At 40.8% G+C, this 18,565-nt stretch overlaps 1 protein-coding gene across 1 annotated transcript in view; it reads right to left on the bottom strand.

The window, feature by feature from the left end:
• LOC103599788 (contactin-associated protein-like 5) overlaps nucleotides 1-18,565 on the bottom strand; it is a gene marked incomplete at both ends in the record, with an annotated part of 172,716 nt that overhangs the window by 90,770 nt on the left and 63,381 nt on the right. Inside the window, 2 exons of the mRNA XM_008583960.1 lie at nucleotides 14,369-14,540; nucleotides 17,442-17,591. Coding sequence (XP_008582182.1) covers nucleotides 14,369-14,540; nucleotides 17,442-17,591 — 322 coding nt within the window. The remainder of the gene's footprint in view (nucleotides 1-14,368; nucleotides 14,541-17,441; nucleotides 17,592-18,565) is intronic.

The following is an 18,565-nucleotide window of genomic DNA, read 5'->3' as shown; positions in this document are numbered from 1 at the left end:
AACTGATGCCATCTCTAACATGTCCTGTTTGATATTTCACCAGAGAATAGGCTTTCTTTTTTCTTTTTTTAAATGTCTGATATTAAAGAGGTCTTAAATTAGTTCTTCAGCTACAATCAGTTTTATCTATTTGATTGCCCTTATTTATGATTCAGCTTTTTACCAACCTGCTTTTATGTACATTCTTCCTTTAGAAATATTAGCATTGATCCAGAGTCTAGCCTTATGTTGATGCCATCCTATATCTTCAAGTTGATCTATTAAGATCTATGAGATGTTTAGCTTAATTTTAAAAGGGCAACATTTTTTTTTTATTATTTCTCAAGTTGTTTGGGGGCACAATAATTTTTAATGAAGAAACTTGCTAACTATATAATATTGGAAAAAGTATAAAAATTATTATAAATTTATAATATTGGGAAAATCATTTAACACCTGTGAACTTCAATCTCCTCCTCTGTAAAATGAAAATAGTTTATTCTTGAATATTTTAATGTAGCTCTCCATAGATTTGAACAAGATAATTAGCAGCAGGAACAAACATAGCTTAGAACCTGGCTTATCCTTGAATTTTACTAAGCTCAGGTGACTTAAGTTAGAGTCCAGTATAGAAGCAAGTAAAGGAAAACTTCAAAAGAGAAGAAAAAAATACACCTTACATATATATATATATTTTTAAATTATTTTTTAAATAAAGTAGTTTTAGATGGCATTTGGCAAAAGTTGGAAGCCGGTCTCTGTTAGAAGATACTTGCAAGTTTGTGATAGCCAAATGGCTAATAGCAATCTTGTTTAAGGCTCTGCCAGGTGCTTTTGTAAAACAAAGAAAGAAAGAAGAATTATTAACTGCAACAGAGTATGGACTATATATGATTCCACTGTTGCTTTCTGGGCTCATATGAAACCTTTATTCTTTAATAATTTCACTTTCAGATACACAGGCGACAAACACATTGGCACCCTTCAGTGACAGTTTTTTTCATCCTACTCCTACTGGGTAAACAAGGCCAACTTCACAAGCTTTCCCCACACAGCCTCCAGGAGCTGCTGAGAGGCACATTGGATCCAGAGAGTGCCCTCTGCAGAGCTTATTACCAAGAGACTGCTGACATCCTTTAACAACCACCAGAGACATTTTACGTATCTCTTTAGAGCTGCCTTCTGTTCAAACTTGCCTTCTATTGCAGAGCTACCCCATTTTTTCTCTTAAAGCACAGGATTGTAATAAGGACATTATGCTTGTGTGCTTCCTTCCACTGTATTATTTATAGACTACATTGCTCAAATACATTTCTATGGTTTGCTTGTCTAATTTTATGATGGCCTTGCTAAACAAAAATACTCTTGCTAGCTAGGGATTACAGAAGGAGCACTTAACACCACGTGAAAGATGACAGCTGGCACCAGTGTTGCTTTTATTAGGTACTCTTGCTGTTCACATAGAGCAATATTTGGTGTGAATGACACTGGGAAGTATTCAAGATAAGAAAGAGGTAAAGAGCTGTAACTCCTAAATCTTGGACAGTAGTCTCTACAGTTTTGGGTAACACTGGGAAGTATTCAAGATAAGAAAGAGGTAAAGAGCTGTAACTCCTAAATCTTGGACAGTTGTCTCCACAGCTTTGGGGATACAAAAATATTAAATGGTATCAAGTTCATTCCATATCTTGAGGCAGCACTATACCCAACAAGAGTCATGTTGCGTTTCATAACTTTCATATGCAGTTCATCTTCAGCTACTGAGAGCAAAGGCTGTTAAAGGCCAAAAGGTTCAAATTACCCAAAAAATAATTGCTCCCAACCGAATGCATCAGTAGACATCAAGAACTTTCTCTGGGAATGCAAAATGCAGATACAAAATAGGTAATGATGATGGTTGGGAGCTAAATGAAATACAGAAGGAAAGTGCCAGAAACACTCACATAAGGAAAGATCAGCGTGAGCAGTCAGGGAGACTTCAGAGAGTAGGTAGTATTGAACTAGACTTTGACAGATGAGATAAATTTGAACAAAAAGAACTGGGAAGGGATCTCCGGACAAGCAAAATAGAAACAAGAGTCTGGATTCTGGAATGAGGCTGGCTGCTTTGGGGTAGACAGTGGCCCACTTTTGGAATGCTCTTCCCATTCCAATTTTTATTTCTGCTTGCCTGTCAGAATATAGCTGGGATGTAACTTCATGCCCTTCAGCACCATAAACTTGCTGTAGAAAATGTCTGCTTTTTTTGTTTGTTTGTTTCTTGTCTAGCTCTCTTGCTCTTGAACTTCTTGAAGGCAGAGATTATATACAAGGGTACTTCAAAAAGTTCATGAAAAAATAGCATGATAAGATGAGAATCTTTCCATTAACTATCTGAAGACCCCTCACATATATGTATATATACATTCTGGAACACAGTTGATGCCCAGTGAATGCATATGGATGGAATGATGAATTCATATAGTAGGAGATAAAGATGGATAGGAAGGGAGAGGCAAGGCCAAGGGAGATCTCAAAAGGCAAGCTAGAGGATTTGGATCCTTGTGTTCAGTGCCTCAGGCTTCATCATGTGCTGGAGAATCTGATGTTCATCATGCAGAATCTGATGTTCAGAATAGCTGGAGTTATATGTATGCAGGGACGTGGGAGAGAGATACCAGGCACACTGCCTCTAAGAGAATAGTTCTCAGCTATGTCATTTTCCTCTCTAAAAGTGGTTCTACTTTTAGAATAAATTCATCAAGAAAAGTTGTGTTATGAATTCACTGTGATGTGAAATACAAAGAAGTTGCAAATGGAAATTTTCATGCAAACAGCAGCTCATCCTTGGGGCCACTTCTTGTGGGTCCCCTTACAATTGTGCAAAATGTGGATTAGAAGAAAATGCATCATGGAATCATGGGCTTCTGGAAATGTGAGGGTTTGCCATGCTCTTTATCAAAGCTTGGCTTTCCTGTACTTCTCAGATGTCTCAGAATTATTTAATATCATTGAAAACAACAGTAATTTGTATTACTCTACCTACTATTTGCTCAGGTCCCTGCCAACCACATGTTCTCCTTTTCCTCCCATGCGTGGGTCTTCTCACATAAAATCCAGAGTTGCAGCTTAACATGAGTAAGCATGGTAATTGGAATGACCTTTAAAATGCGTATTCTTCTTGTCACTTTCAGATTCTTAGGATTTACCAAATTGTGAGCTGAAATATCATTTCTACCTTTACAATTTTGAGTAGAAAGACTTTTTTTCATATTTTTCTAAGTATAGGTGTAACCTATATAATATTAGGAATTAATTACTAGAAAGTAAACCCATTAACCATGGCAGTCAAGGAAGGGGTAGGGGGATTAGTGAGAAGAAAGTAAGGAAGTGTATTAATGGCAGACAGAGAAATTCCAGCGTACCCAGGTTCTGGGAAATTTTGGGAAATTTGTTTTTAACTAAAAGTCTAGTTAGAAAGTTCCTTCCCTCCAAGAAAAGCAGAGTTTTGAATATGTTGGCCCTTTAGCCTCCACAGCAAACAGTGATTTCAGCAGAGGACATAAAGGCTGAATATTGAGATCAGAATCATTAGCCAGAGATTTGTAGAATGCATTAGAAAATGCAAACTTCTGAGAAATTCACAAATAAAGATGTACAGGGACCTCGGAACAGTTGCTTTTGCAGAGTTTAAGGAGAACAATATCCCCCTTTCCTGACATGCTGCCCCCATCCTGAACATTAACCAGCCTTCTAATCATATTCTCTCCTAGTCCTCTATTCATTTGCATCATAATACTCATTGTATTTGGAACATGTATATTTCCATGATTATTTGGTCAAAATCTGTGTCCTTTCATGGAGCTTCCTGAAGTCAGAGATTGTCTACTGTGTTTCACACTCAACTATATTCTGAGCTTCTGCCTGGCACCTGGCACAGCAGAAATGTTCCAAAATGAGAGATGAATGGATAAATGAAGAATTAAAAAATAGAGCCCTGATCCAAGGACACAAGGAAGACCAGAGCAGGGGAAAGCAACAGTATGCACCCTTAGATCAAGACTCTGTGCCTTTTTCGCTCTTGGATTTTCCTGGCACACAGTAGGCATTCAGAAAAGACATGGTGAATGAGTGGTCACAGAGGGAGAGTAGCAGAGCATGGGCATTCAGCAAGCAGGAGCCAGAAGTGCATAGAGTCACACTGTGTATGAATACACACAAGTATGTGTGCAAACAAGTGCTGAAATTGACATGTGATTCTCACGTCAGAGTGTGTGGTCTTGCAGTTCCCAATACAATTATTTGGTTAAATCTATAAACACAGGGATCTTTAAGAACCCCATTCAAGTATGTGTGCAAACAAGTGCTGAAATTGACATGTGATTCTCACGTCAGAGTGTGTGGTCCTGCAGTTCCCAATACAATTATTTGGTTAAATCTATAAACACAGGGATCTTTAAGAACCCCATTTGGTATTATTTTGATATCCAAAGCAGGGATATCCCCCTCCCTAATTATTACAGTCAAAATTATATTTTTCAACATGAGCTGTTAGGAGAAAAGGGCTTTGCAATGGGCCTAGTAAATCATGTTGCAGGGATCTTTTCAAGATGAAGCAATACCTGGAAGGAAGATTTCAAATCTGTAACTCAAATCAAGTGAAACCACAAATCACTTGTCCTAAAACTAAAAAAAGGTTGGTTTCGTATGTAGGTAAATTCTTCAGTGAAGTGTTATTCTTTTCTGCCTGAATATGAGTTTTCTAAAATCTGGCCTGCTGTTATACAGAGAACCCCAACCATTTCTGTCCCTCTTGCTTTCAACTTTAGGAACTTTTATCCATCTGCTGTCTGTTGATCCTTGCCAAAACTCCAGGAGGGAGTCAGGAACAATAGCACCTTGCTTTTGGTTACACCTATATAATAGAGTCATAAAATGTAGATGTGATCCCCATTTGATGACTAAGGGAGGTGACATACAAGGGATGTTAAGTGACTGGCTGTGTTTAAATTTGAGCTAAAATGTAAACAGCATTGGCTTTACTGCTCAAAATCCTGAGTCTGATTCCATTTTGAGGCAAGTTATTAAATTCATCTTAATGTTGGTTTCCTTGTCTGCCAACCACGGAGGGTAATATTCCCTTTGGGAACTGTGAGAGTTAAAGAGAATGGTATATATGGTGCTGACCACACCTGTGATCCAGGAGCATGCTGGTCCAGCTCAGCATGCAGAAGTCCATGTCAAAATACAGCCCATGAGCTCTGCTTTGAGTTCTATGAGCTTCCTATGAAATATCTTAATTTAAAATAAAAATAACCTAGGGCTAATTTTAAATTTAGCTTTCACTGCAGAAACAAGAACCTTTTATCGCAGGTCAGACCTGCTTTTTCCTTAACTCAAAATGTATTAAATTCCTTTTCTCTTCCAAATGTGTCCATAAATGGTGCTTACAGTAAGACATCAATAAACAATTTGGGGCTAGAGAAAAGTAATGTCAAAGGCTGCAGGTTATTTGCTTCAAGGGCCCAGTGAGTGGACATTAATGTAGATGAGGAAAAAATGAATATGACATTGGCTATGTTGAAGGAACACTCTTTAGAGAATGTGGAGAACAGATGAAGGGCCCATATCAGGGTTTTGGATGATGGCTTATTGGGATATTGATCATGTTAAGGAATCGATAAGGAGGAATCTATTTCTTCCTATTAATTTAGAAATGTTTCTGCCTCACAGAAGTGACTTGAAAATCTAACATAACCTTTTCCTCTTGTTTCCATCGATATCAAACATTGTCTCGGCTTCTCTGTCATCTAAACCATCTGAATTTCTTAGCTAGTACAGTTTTTCTCAGGAGAGATGATCCAGGCACCTGAAGATTTTGACAGATGTTTTCTTAACTGCTGCCTGAACATGCACATTGAACTTAAATCTCATAACTAAAGCTCTGGGAGTGAATTCGTTATCTTCTGGACTGCTTGTGATAACTCTCCCAGCTCATTGTTTTGATGTTTTCAGCATCAATATTTCAGATTACCAGGAGGTAGGGGAGAATTCTCACCACTGTGTGATGCGCCAGAATGAAGTGCTTTGTGATAACTCTCCCAGCTCATTGTTTTGATGTTTTCAGCATCAATATTTCAGATTACCAGTAGGTAGGGGAGAATTCTCACCACTGTGTGATGCGCCAGAATGAAGTGCTAACCTTGGCTTGGCTGGAACTCTGTATTTTCCGTGAATCAAAGGTGCCTTGGTGACCTTCCTTGTTCACAGGTAGAAAAGTACCATTTCATCAAGATAATGATCCACTTTTCTTGTGAAAACCAGCCACAGAGAGAAGTTAGCAACAGAACACAGATGCACTTGTTTAAGGTCACTTATTCCAGTTAATTCCAGTTTTTATATTCCTCCAAAGCCCCTCTTCCCTACTGATGTACAAAGAGGTGCGGGGCAGGTGGTGGAAGGAAGCTGTCATTTAAAAAGCAAATGAGAAGTTGCGAATGAGAGTCCCTCACCAAGGCAGCTCAACGTCTGCTCCTCAAGACAGTTGTTCCAGGCGAGTTCTGAGGCTCCTCTCTTCCTTCATCATCTCAGAGAACTAGATAAAGCCTTCACAAGGCTGTGACAATGGCTGCAGCATGATAAACCCTGAGGCACCCAGGTGCTCCGTATCCCTTCTCTTCCTGCTTTAATAAAACCCCTTTTGTGATTTTAACATGACATGAAAACGTCATTTTCTACATCACATTCTGCTGAAGAATGTCGCTGCCTCCCCGCTGCAGGGTGAGAGGTTGTACAGTGCAAGGACAGGCCTGATTTCTTCACCTCAACTCTCTGGTTTATAGCCATGCTCTGCCACATATGGGCTGTGTGACCTCACGCAAGTTACTTAGCGTCGCTGTGCGAAAATTTCATTATCTGTAAACTGGAGTTAATAACATTACCTAATTCCTAGCATTATTGTGAGTATCAGTGTAACACACACACACACACACACACACACACACACACACGCAATGTCTTGGCCAACAGTAAGTAGGAAGCATTACTTAAAGATTAGCTATTGTTATAGCCTGTTGCTGAGATTTTAAACTTTTTTGGTATGCTGGCAAGTTCCCCCTGGCCCTGAGCTACTTTCTCTTTTACCCGCAGTTGCCATGAAGTCCTTCCGATCCAGGCACACAAATGTCCCATACCTCCCCCTTTCCCAGTCCCAGCCTTATGCTCTCCGCATGACAGCACCTGGGAAACCCCTGTCTGACCTCCCTAAACTCAGCCCCCTCTTCAAGTTCCTTCTGACAACTTCCTTGAGTTGTCTGTCCACCCAAGCCCATTACTCCTCTTTGTCTGGCCTTTTGGCAATAGCCCCACCATATTTATATGGATCAAGGAATCAACAAAATCTGAACTTGAATCCTGGCTCCCCCAAATACTAAACATGGGAACTCAGGCAGTTACTGAACCTCCCTAAACACTGGAGGTCTTATCTGTAAAATGAGATTATGGAAAAACCAGCGGTCCTCATATGTGAGCGTGCATCAGGATCACCTGGGGAACTTATCAAAACAGATTGCCCCACTGCCCCCAAGTTTTTGATCTAGTAGCTATGGGTTCGGGCTTGAGAATGTGCATTTCTAACAAGTTGTTAGGTGAGGGCCACACTTTGAGAACCACTTTGGTGGACCATGGAAAACTATGAAGAGAATTAAATTAAATACTGTTTCGAGAATGTTTGCTCAGTAACTGTTACATAAAAATATAACTTTTTCTTTTCCTCTATGAAATAGACCAAAAATGATAAACAAAAGCAGAAGTGATCTTGTTTTGGTTTTGGCCCCATCCCACAAGTGGAGGGAGAACAGCATATTGTAACATTTCTCACTTTAGAGTTGGAAGCTCAGATTGTGTGGGCATTGCCCTTGCAATGGCTTTTCTGGCACCCAGTGCAAAGACTTTCAATTTTAGAGAAGAACTAAAACATATGTACTACCCCGCAATATATTCTTTTTATATTACCCACTGTTTTTAACACACTCCCACACAAAGGGTGGATTTTCAGCATGAGTCTGTTTATGGGAGGTTATCCAACATGCTGCGTTCCCACTCTCAGTGTTTACAGCATTCCAAACCCTGAAACAGGAAGGTAGGAATCTTGACCAGAGTGTTCAGCAGATACTTTTCTTAAAAGGATGTGGGTTGGGGGAAAAGGAAGAAGCTTCATTTCATAGTTTACAGCATTCCAAACCCTGAAACAGGAAGGTAGGAATCTTGACCAGAGTGTTCAGCAGATGCTTTTCTTAAAAGGATGTGGGTTGGGGGAAAAGGCAGAAGCTTCATTTCATAACTTATTTGGCTGCAAGAAACTTAACGAAACATTCCACAGGTGATCCACTCTTTAGAAAAAATAAGTTGTTTAATTTTAGAAAGGATTAGAACAAAAAGTTTCCATAGGATGCAATAGTAAAGACCCCAGGAACACAGTCCTGGCTTCCATTTCTGGCTTTTACCACAGGTGATCCACTCTTTAGAAAAAATAAGTTGTTTAATTTTAGAAAGGATTAGAACAAAATGTTTCCATAGGATGCAATAGTAAAGACCCCAGGAGCACAGTCCTGGCTTCCATTTCTGGCTTTTACGCCGTCTGTGGGATTTTCATTTCCTTCTGTGCAAAACCAGAGACACATGACCTCAAGGACCCTCCCCAATAGCATCACCGTATGAGGAAAATTGGCAGAGAATGGGACGTTTGACCACCAAAGCCTCTGTCGGGCACCAGAAGGCCATACGAAATCAGTGCCTATCATTCTCTATGAAGGTTTGTAGATGATATTGTTGGGGCTTGGAGTCACTCTCACTACAATGGCAACCCCAGTGCCCAAAGGCTGTGACATTTGTCTAGAAGGAAAAATCAAGCTATAACTTTCAGTGGGACCAGCAAGTGACTATCCTCATTATAAAAAGGCAAGTCATGTTTGTTGGCAGCTTTAACTGTTCTAAAACAACTTTACTCCAGCCAAAATACCCCCTCATTTAGGCACACCTGAGAATCGAAGCATTTTCATCATAGGCTTTGTTTGTAGTGAGGAGCAGGGAAGGAACTGAGTGACAAAGACTGACTTCACAATCAGGTCGCTGCAAATGTGGGGTCAGTAGGTGCATGAGCCTGGAAGGAAGGGCCTCCTTCAATTTTACTCTCTATGCGCACTCCAGTCCTGGCCCTGAGGCCAGAGCTTTAGGAAAATCTGAAGGCCACAACGTTGGTACCAAATCTGATGGATGCTTTCCTAATGGGCAGTGGCTGGTGACCTGGAAGGGCAGGTCCTCTGAACAAATAGGAATCAAAGCCGAAGGGGAGTTTTGCAGAGCAAGCCAATTTTTCGGGCATGTGTGAGGTATTTCTATGGGGACCACCTTCAGAAACTATGGGAGGTCACGTGTCATGGTAGTAGTAGGAGGGATGTCAGAAGGAGTCATAAGTCTCTCCTCTCCACATGGAAACTAGAGTCGGCAATGCTTTTGACAATGGGAATTCGCATGGTGAACACTGAGTAGCTAAGGCACACTAGACATGCAAGTGAGCACCTGACATCCCACATTCTCTCATTTAACTCAACAAAAAGGTAGGTTTTATGATACCAGTTTTGCAAAAGAAGAAATGTAGATGAAAGTTTAAATAACATGTCATATCTCAAGGTGATGAGTGGTGGGCTGGGATTTAAATGTGCCCTACTGCCTCTCAAAGACACTGCCACCTATACTGGAATTCAGGAATTTCCCCAGATATAATTTTCACTCACCCCTGCCCCCAATCTCAGAGAGCTTACACATCAGCATTTCTATTTTCCCTTCCTGGTTTGTCTTCACACCTTGGATTTTATCTTCTATTTAAATTCCTGGACAGCATTTGATAATCGGTCTCTCCTGCACTGGACCTTGACCACTGCAGTATTGGACATGGCTCCTGGAATTACTGGGACTTGTCTGCAAGGATGCTGGGAAGAAACACCTCTGCCTTCCCTCACTCAGACCCTGCCTGACATTGCACACCACTTTGAATGCTCCCCCACTTTAAATGGATTCTCATTCGACACATAATGTTCATAAAGAATATGATATACTGCATACACTTGAGAAACCTACCTCATCAGGCAAAAGGTGGGGTTACCTATGTAGAGCCACAGACACACAGTAATTACCATGTTCAGGTGGGTGCCGGTTTGGTAGGTGGTACAGGGGTGAGAACACTGGCAATGCTCAATTCCTGACTGCAACGTCAACGCTGTGCGACTTTGGAAAAGCTGACATTCATCTCTTGGTCTTAGTTTTCCCCTTTTAGAAAAGGGGGATATTAGTGCCTCTGTACTACTAGGGCTCCTACAGGTCTTACAGTGTCTTGTCCTACTCAGAGATATACATAAGCAATCTCACTTATTCACTCAATGCCTGTGAGATTGAACCACAGAGGGTGTGATAAAATAGTTCTGTGAATAAAGCAATTATTGATGGTGACTTTCCTCAATGAGAATTCAGTGTCTTGCCTACTTGAAGCCCAAGGGGGTGGACAGATGTAACTGAGGAAGAATGGGGGCTTGGGAAGTAGGGGACATGAGGCTGGAGGTCGGCCTGCAGAAGAGGGATGGTGGCTGAACACTGTATCCAAGAGATTTGGAAAAACTAGTGAAAGGGTATGGGCTGTGCTGCGAATGCTCATTTCTGATCCCAGTTGCCTCCTTGGACTGTCATGCATTGGGGCTGCCTAAAGCCAACACTTTCCCTGCTGCCAGAGCTGTAAACAAGGCCAGTTATCCCACCTCCCTTCTTTCCAGAGGCCAGATGATTTGGTAATTTGCCCCTCATTGAGATGCAAATTAATTGAAGTTCTTTAATCCCTGAGAAGGGACCCTCCCAATTTTTATTCAGGATGATGTCTCAAAGGTGGTTTGCAAACAGTACAAGCTGGGCAGCAGCCACCAGAGTCTAGGCACCGTCCCCAAGGGACCTGCCGAAAGAGCCCCTGCTAGAAAAAACTCTTAAGATTTCAGAACATTTGTGCCTCCTGTATGAAGGCTACCTTGCATTTTCCATATTTGATTTTCCCACAGTGACCAGCACTAAGACCTTTGAAAAGTGTAAGATGCCCAGTTGGGGCCAGCAAGAAAGGGAAGCTGGAAGGGCTCGATCCCACTTTACTTGGAGGCAGAGAGGGGAGGAATGGGGCAGAACAGCCACTGAGAGGCAAGGAGGGAGGCTGGGTCCCTATAGCCCAGGAGGAAGGAGTTTGGGAGTAAGAAGGGACTCTCAGGCTGTCCTCCATGGATTTTTTGGACAGAAGCACAGATAGGGAAAACCACAGCCAGACTATTCCCCCCCTCTCTCCCAGCAAGGAGCAAGCTCCTTAAAGGTAAAGACTTTGCACTTACCATGAAATTAAGTTTCTATTGAACTTAGTTTAAAATTAAAAATAAAACATGAAACTCAAATCACCTTCCCTTCTAACCCCTTCCCCTCTCAATCAAATGTTAAATATAAGTTCAAAAAATAATGAATTAAGCAAAGCCTTTTGCCACAATTTTTCCTTCTGCTAGAGACAGTTTTCTTGTCTCGGTAAATCAAGAAAAACATACCATTTCCCCACTAAACTAAACACAATCCCATATTATACAATTAACTAAAACACAATTGTATGTAATACAATTATACAAGACTACAATTACACAAAAGTAATGATGCAGTGTAAATGGCAATGACTTTCATGTAATCAAAAATAATGAGAGCTTCCTTGATTAGAAATTAAGGTATCATAAGAGTCCCCTATTGATAAATGTTCCCTGCATTGTTCCACACTTTGCAAAAGGCTGTACCAGCTGATGAAATAGAATGGTTTCCGCTCCCCATTACTAAAGACTACAGGGGTGGCAACCATTCCCTGGAATATCTTTTATCCTGAGATCTCTAAACAAGCACATTGTAATGAAGCACACATTTTATTACCCACTTTTCCAGCTGGTCAAATAGAAAAAAAAATGAAGCAGAAGAGCTAAGAAGTCTGTGTGATCTGCTGACTATCCCATGTGTAGTGATATTAACAGAGAAACATGTGCACAATTCCACCAAATTACATTGGTTGTTCCCAGCCTTAGCAGAGACTATGTTCTGGGAAGCTGATTTCTATGCCACTCAGCCAGGGCACCTGCTGCTTCTCACCTTTGCTCCCCTGGACAAGAGTTATCTTCCAATCCACCTTTCTCACTTTTTCCTGAGTACTCTTTCTGCTACGAAAATGTAGGGAAAGTGAAGGGAAATGGTCAGGGCCCCTCAGATGTTCAGAATCTTGCTGAACTTTTGATGTAAATATGCACATGCACCCAGGCACTCCTTGGTTATTATCTAATGTAATTGCACATGTGCAGCCAGGTGTCCTGGGTTATGGACTTAAGTATAAAGGAAGAGTGGCTCTAATCCACGGGGACCCCCACCCCCAGGATGCCCCCTGGGGGGCAACGGGAAAGCCACTGCTGTTGCTGCTGCAGCCACTGTTCCTGGGATGCCCTGACAGACAACCACCACTGCAGCTACTGCTGCTGTAAGCTTCTGCTGCTTCTGCTGAGGACTGAGCTCCTGTTGTCTGCCAACAACTTCCAGGATCTTTCCCAATTACCTAGCATGGACTTGCATGTGAAGGGTTTGTGACCCAGTCTGTACAATGGATTTGAAGGGTCTGACTCCTAGCCCTGACAATACAAATGGAATCTTAGTATAACTAAAATAATGAAACATTTTGGCTTTAGTTATTAAAATGCCTAGCCATACAATTAATGTAACTATTGCCTCAACCTGACAACTGGAATATTCCCGTAGCTTTACAGCCAATCTGACCACCTTCCTTGATTCTTGCCTAGATCATGGAGTCAGATTTCTCTGGCACATGAAGGTCCTCATGATTGATCCTGCCCACATCTCTAGCCAGATTCACACCATGTGCTCTACCCACCATCCCTACTGAGGTATATTTTATCAGCTCCATTCATTTTAAGACACCATACTTTTATGTCACTAAGAAAAATAAATGTTGCCAATGTAACTATTATGTACCATGAATTGTAAAATGCTTCTCCATATTAGAGATTTAAAATGAAAAGAATAGTATATTGAGTTGATGAAATACTTGCAAGCCATGCTTTCTCCTGTTTCTGTGCCTTTTCACACTCTGTGTTCTGCCAATCCCCCTCAGTCTCCTCTCCATTCCCACCCCCCAGGCCAAGCCTGCCTGTGCCTCCTCTTTTAAAATTCAGTTTAGCATCGCCTTTGAAAACCTTGACCTCATTGTCCAGGGCTAGACTAAGTTGCTGCTGTCATGTGTCCTATAAATAAGGGTGCATTTCTGGGTCATTTATCTCACTTCATCATAACAAATAATTTATTCCCCTTATGAAACATGAGAGATACTGTATATCACCAACACGTCAGCAAGCACTTAATAGGTATTATTCACCCATTCAGTAAACATAAATAAGGGTGCATTTCTGGGTCATTTATCTCACTTCATCATAACAAATAATTTATTCCCTTATGAAACATGAGAGATACTGTATATCACCAACACGTCAGCAAGCACTTAATAGGTATTATTCACCCATTCAGTAAATGTTATTTGGACTGGGGTGAGTAGATTTAGATAAAGGAAGTAGACATTGGAGAAAAAACATGGAGAACCTGGTAAACCTTGTTGAAAATTCAGAATTCACCCTCTCTGTTTTTCTACAGGGATCATTGAATCTAGAAACTTCCAATATAAGAGGAGCCATAACCCAGAAGAAATGGAGAAAGAAATTGAGATTCTGCTGGATTTGCGCGCTGTGGTGTAGAAGTGGTGAGATTCTCTAGCCAGGGTAGGGCTCCCTCAGGGCCAAAGATGCAGTGGGTGAGGGCAGTGACAGCAAAGATCAGCCACCCCCAGTGGTCATAGTTTACTGCCAGGCACTGCCAAAATGTGTGTTATAGAATCCCCCCAGAGGGCCTAATGCTTATTTGCCTGTATTAGAAAGGACACCCCCTCCAGTAAAGAATGAATTGGTTTAGGAGGAAGTAATTCCTCCCTCTTTTTTGCTTTACTCTTAACTTCAAAGTAATCAAATGTTGTTTATGCATAAAATTTTAATCCTTTCACAAATTTGTATTTTGATTTAATTTGCATATCCCATTTACTGCAAGTCAACATGAAGAGAGACTCAACAAATTTAAACCATTTTTCTCTGGGCCTGAAATCCTTTCAGAAATATTTTCCATTAGGCGACTCAATTATGTCTAATGTAGCTAATGTCAGTGGATTAGAATTTTGCTTAAGAAAACTCATATTTAGAACAGTGAGAACGGGAAGGGGGTGGGAGAACAGAGGAGAAGAGACCATAATTACCTGTCTTTGATGCTACACAGATCAATGTGTAAATCACTAAAATTCCCCAGGGAACCTTGCTGAACTGAAATGAGGTCCTTGGGCTGGTTATCAATAAAGATGAGCCTCATGCAGCCTTGGAAAGCCTTAATGGGATTTAAGCATTGGGAATCGGTGAGATTGTCAGGGCACCCTGTGGGACAGAAAAAAGAGATGAAGAAGAATACTGAAAAGATCAGTCATTGCTTTGGTGACCTATTGATGGAAGACCTTGAGGTCTAATTATTTTGGTGCTTTTCATTCATAGCAGTGCACGCACTTTTGTTGTAAATCCTAGCATTCTCAGGGAGGGGACAGAATTGGTACAAAATGGGGAATACTCAATCACTGTATAGAAAACGAAACTGTGTCAAAGGGAATACCAGTACTATAACATCTTGTTCTGATTTTTTCCCATCTATTGGCAAGTTATTTGCCATTCTTTTGCATGGTATCTTTCACTCATGCCAAAGAAGACACATATTGTAACTACTTGGGAAATTTTGGTTCTGTCTCGAAACACACGTCTAAATGCACAATTCAATTCTGAATTACACTTGCAAAGGCAATTGTGATTTGGGTAAGGATGGCGGCAGAGTAATTGTCTGTTTAATTTTTGGCATTAACAGGCTTAGTTCCTGAGAAATGTACACACAGGAATGTAACTGGAATTTTGAAGTGATATGCAAAGCAAATCAGACATTAAGGGAACCGAGTGTTTAATGCACCTAGTTATAGGGCTATAATAGCATACATGAAAGGTTAACACCATACCTTTCCAAAGGGCGTTCTTTTAAAGAAATACATTACACTGATTTAGCATAGCTTATAACCAGAGCATATCTACTTCACATTAAGGCAGGTGTAGAGTACACAGGGATATGAGTGCTTTTGCTCTTTACAAACTCCATCCCAATGGTTTTAATAGGTTCAGAGCATATGGGGATGCAAGCTTGAAAACACGGCAATAACCCATAAATAATTGGGAATTATTTCAGCCATCTCCAATAGACAGTCAGTGCTGGGCTGAAGCCCGCCAGCTGGTTAACAGCTCACAGGCACGCATAAAATGAAGAGAGATGCTACAACTTCTAATTGAAGCTGTAGAGAGAATTTATGTAAGTTGACTATTATTACTGAAACTCATTTTTCACCTTCCTTAAGTTTACAGTCTACCTGTGGGGCGTTCATTTAAACACTGTTCAAATCACAGATAAATCTTCGCCTCATAAGCCCAGCACCCCTTAAAATCTACCTCTGAGAACACTTTTCACCTGGGGGATGCAAGCCATTTTGCCTTTGAGGCATGTCAGATGCTTATTGTACCATAATTATTCAAAAACATTTTCTCCAGAAATAAATTTGAGATTGCTTTTCTCTCTGTGTTGCTAAAATATTGCATAAAATGAAAAATTACAGTCTCTGAGGTCATCTCTGGGAAACCAAGACCCTTGTTCTGCAGCCTTTATGCAACAATTTCTCTCATTCTTTTGCTTTCACTAGTGAGCCGTGAGGAACACAGTTCCAGATTTGAATTCTTGCTCTACTACTTATTAGCTCTATGGGCTTTCACAAATTATTTTATTACAACAAATGCTAGTCTTATTATCTATTAAGTGCAGATACTATTATCAACCTCACAAAGTTGCTGCATGAATTAAATGAGATGCATAAAACATTTACAGAGAATGAATGTGCAGTCCCTTTCTAAAGGAATTTTTTATACCTACACAGGTGGAAAAGATTGGAGGTGAAGGACACAGGCTCTTCCTCTCACCCTAAAATCAAACCACAAATCTATTGCTTCATACTGATTCCTTCCCAGGAGACTCCAGTATGTCTACTGCACCCGTGAAAGGTCCCTTTGGTATTTCAAAGCTGTAACCACATTTCATTGGTATGAGAAAAGGGATTTGTAAATTTTATTTAAGAGACTGCAGTGCATACTTTTATACAATACTCCTCTTCAATTTCCTAATGGAAGAAGAACTGGCAACTGTAGCCCAGACCTCATCCCATGGCCATATCTATAAGAGCTGAAGCCAGTTCGGCCATTCCCTGCCATGTAGCAGGCTCTGTGCTGTACGTTTAAAACGCAGTCTCATCTAATTCTCTCAGCAGTTCTGAAGGTGAGCTTATTTCCCCAAGTTCCAGATAAGGAAGTTGAGGGACTCTAAGTGTCATCTTGCTCAAGGTCAGACAGCCATTGAGGTTAAATCCTCTTCGGAGATTGTTTCTATAATACAAACAACTGACTAAGAAATTAGATATTAATTTTTAGTGAAAGCAATACCTTTAAAATTATATATATATATATATATATATATATATATATATGCACTTATAAAACTGCAGTAGATACCTGATGGTATGTTTTTCACCACCACCAGTTTGCCATTGTGTTTTCTTCATTGGAAAGGTTTCCAGGATTCACCTAACATTGGAGAGGAGACTCTCCAGTTGGCTACTCCATGTGGAGCTACAAGTTCATGGACCTCCTAGCTCCTCCCCATTTCTGCCTGCCCCTCCATGGGCATAGCCTCTAGGGGTGTGGGGGAAAAGAGGACAAGGAACTAAAAAAGCAACATGGCAGAGGAGTGGTCTAGATGGCTGAGCATGCTGCTGTGCCTTTCCACCTGATTTTTCCTCTTGTAGGTACTGCTGACTCTTGGTACAATTTCCCCAAGTTTTCAGCTGAGTTTCTCCTTTCCAGTGTGATCATAGAGTTTGGCATGGCTACAGAAATCTCCTTTGGATGTGTTATGTAACAGCAACTCTTGTAGCTAAAGTTCTTTTCTTCCTCAGCACTGACCTAGATAATTTCTATTTGCACAGCTGTGAGAGACTTTGCTTCTCACTATTTTGGTCTTGAGGGTGTGTGTGTGTGTGTGTGTGTGTGTGTGTGTGTGTGTGTGTGTGTGTGTGTGCGCGCACTGAGAGAATGGCCTAATTGACAAAGAGAATCATCATAGAGAAATAATTGTCCACTGCATTCTCCATCCCTGCCCCCCCCCGCTCCCCCTTTACTTTCAATCTCAAAGACTGGAGAATTTACCTCCAAAGTAGTAGCTATTTCCAGAATAAATCTGTACCCAGGTGGTGTCCTGAGCTGGGGATGAGGCATCATTATCCAGGGTGAGAGTGATACGGTTCCTTCTGGCATTGATGCTAACTGAATGCCACAAGCCATCATTCAAGTTGCTGCCTGCAAGAGAAACAGGAAGGGCAAGTGTAGAGATGATTGCTTTGGGAGGTTTGGAGAAAGTGGGTCTCACTTCCCAGCTGCTGTGCTCCAGGTGCTTTCTCAGGGTGGACTAGCTCGTCACTTGGCTCCAGCCAACCCCCCAGCAGTTTCACAAGAGTCATCTTTCTTTCTCTTTTTACCACTTAATTCTAGCTTTCTTTTCTGTCTTTTTTTTCTTTCTTTCTTTCTTTTTTTTTTTTTAAGTTGCTAAACCACTTCTGATATGTTCAGGTTAAAAGCAAAAGAGCAAAACATAAAAATGTATATATACTACAGCCAAAATCATGTTATATATTAATTGATCTATTGATGCATTAATGCAGAGGGAAAAACTAAAATAACAAACAACAGCAACAAATCCACTCAAAATAATCCTAGCAATTTTATCATTGGGCAGGGAGGTTATAGGAATTTTAGTATTCTCACTTTTCTACAAACAACTTATATCCTGCTTTGAGTAAAGAGCAAATGATTTTTAAAGTAGATGAGGAAAACTAGATTTCAGTGATGTGCCAGGCAGAGGCAGTCTCCTGTTGGAGAGAGGGAACAGACTAGCTCAATTCCAACCTTTTCCATAACTGATTACGTGATGTTGCATAACTTACCTGTCTTTGCTAGGCTTTGATTTTATCATCTGTAAATATTATAATCCCTACTCTGTATTATTGTTAAAGGGATCAAATGAGATCAGGTAGGAAATTGTCTACGGCATTTTGGGGGCATAGTGGGTGCATGCTCAGAGTTCAACTCTCTCCTGTTCTTTCACTCGTATGTCTGTGATGCACACTGCACTGCTGACCTACCTGCCGTATTGAGGAAACTGTACTGGAAACTAGTCGTGAGAATTTCAACTATTTCCTCTAAAAAGCTTATAACCTATTAAGACCGTATCCTGTCTGTGCAGAGTGTCTGCTGAAGGAAACAGTTATATTAAC

Source organism: Galeopterus variegatus, unplaced genomic scaffold (assembly GCF_000696425.1).
Source record: "Galeopterus variegatus unplaced genomic scaffold, G_variegatus-3.0.2 Scaffold3104, whole genome shotgun sequence".
In the NCBI taxonomy this organism is placed as follows: domain Eukaryota; kingdom Metazoa; phylum Chordata; class Mammalia; order Dermoptera; family Cynocephalidae; genus Galeopterus; species Galeopterus variegatus.
Note: the sequence above shows the minus strand (reverse complement) of the source record. Positions and strands in the feature narration are given on the sequence as shown.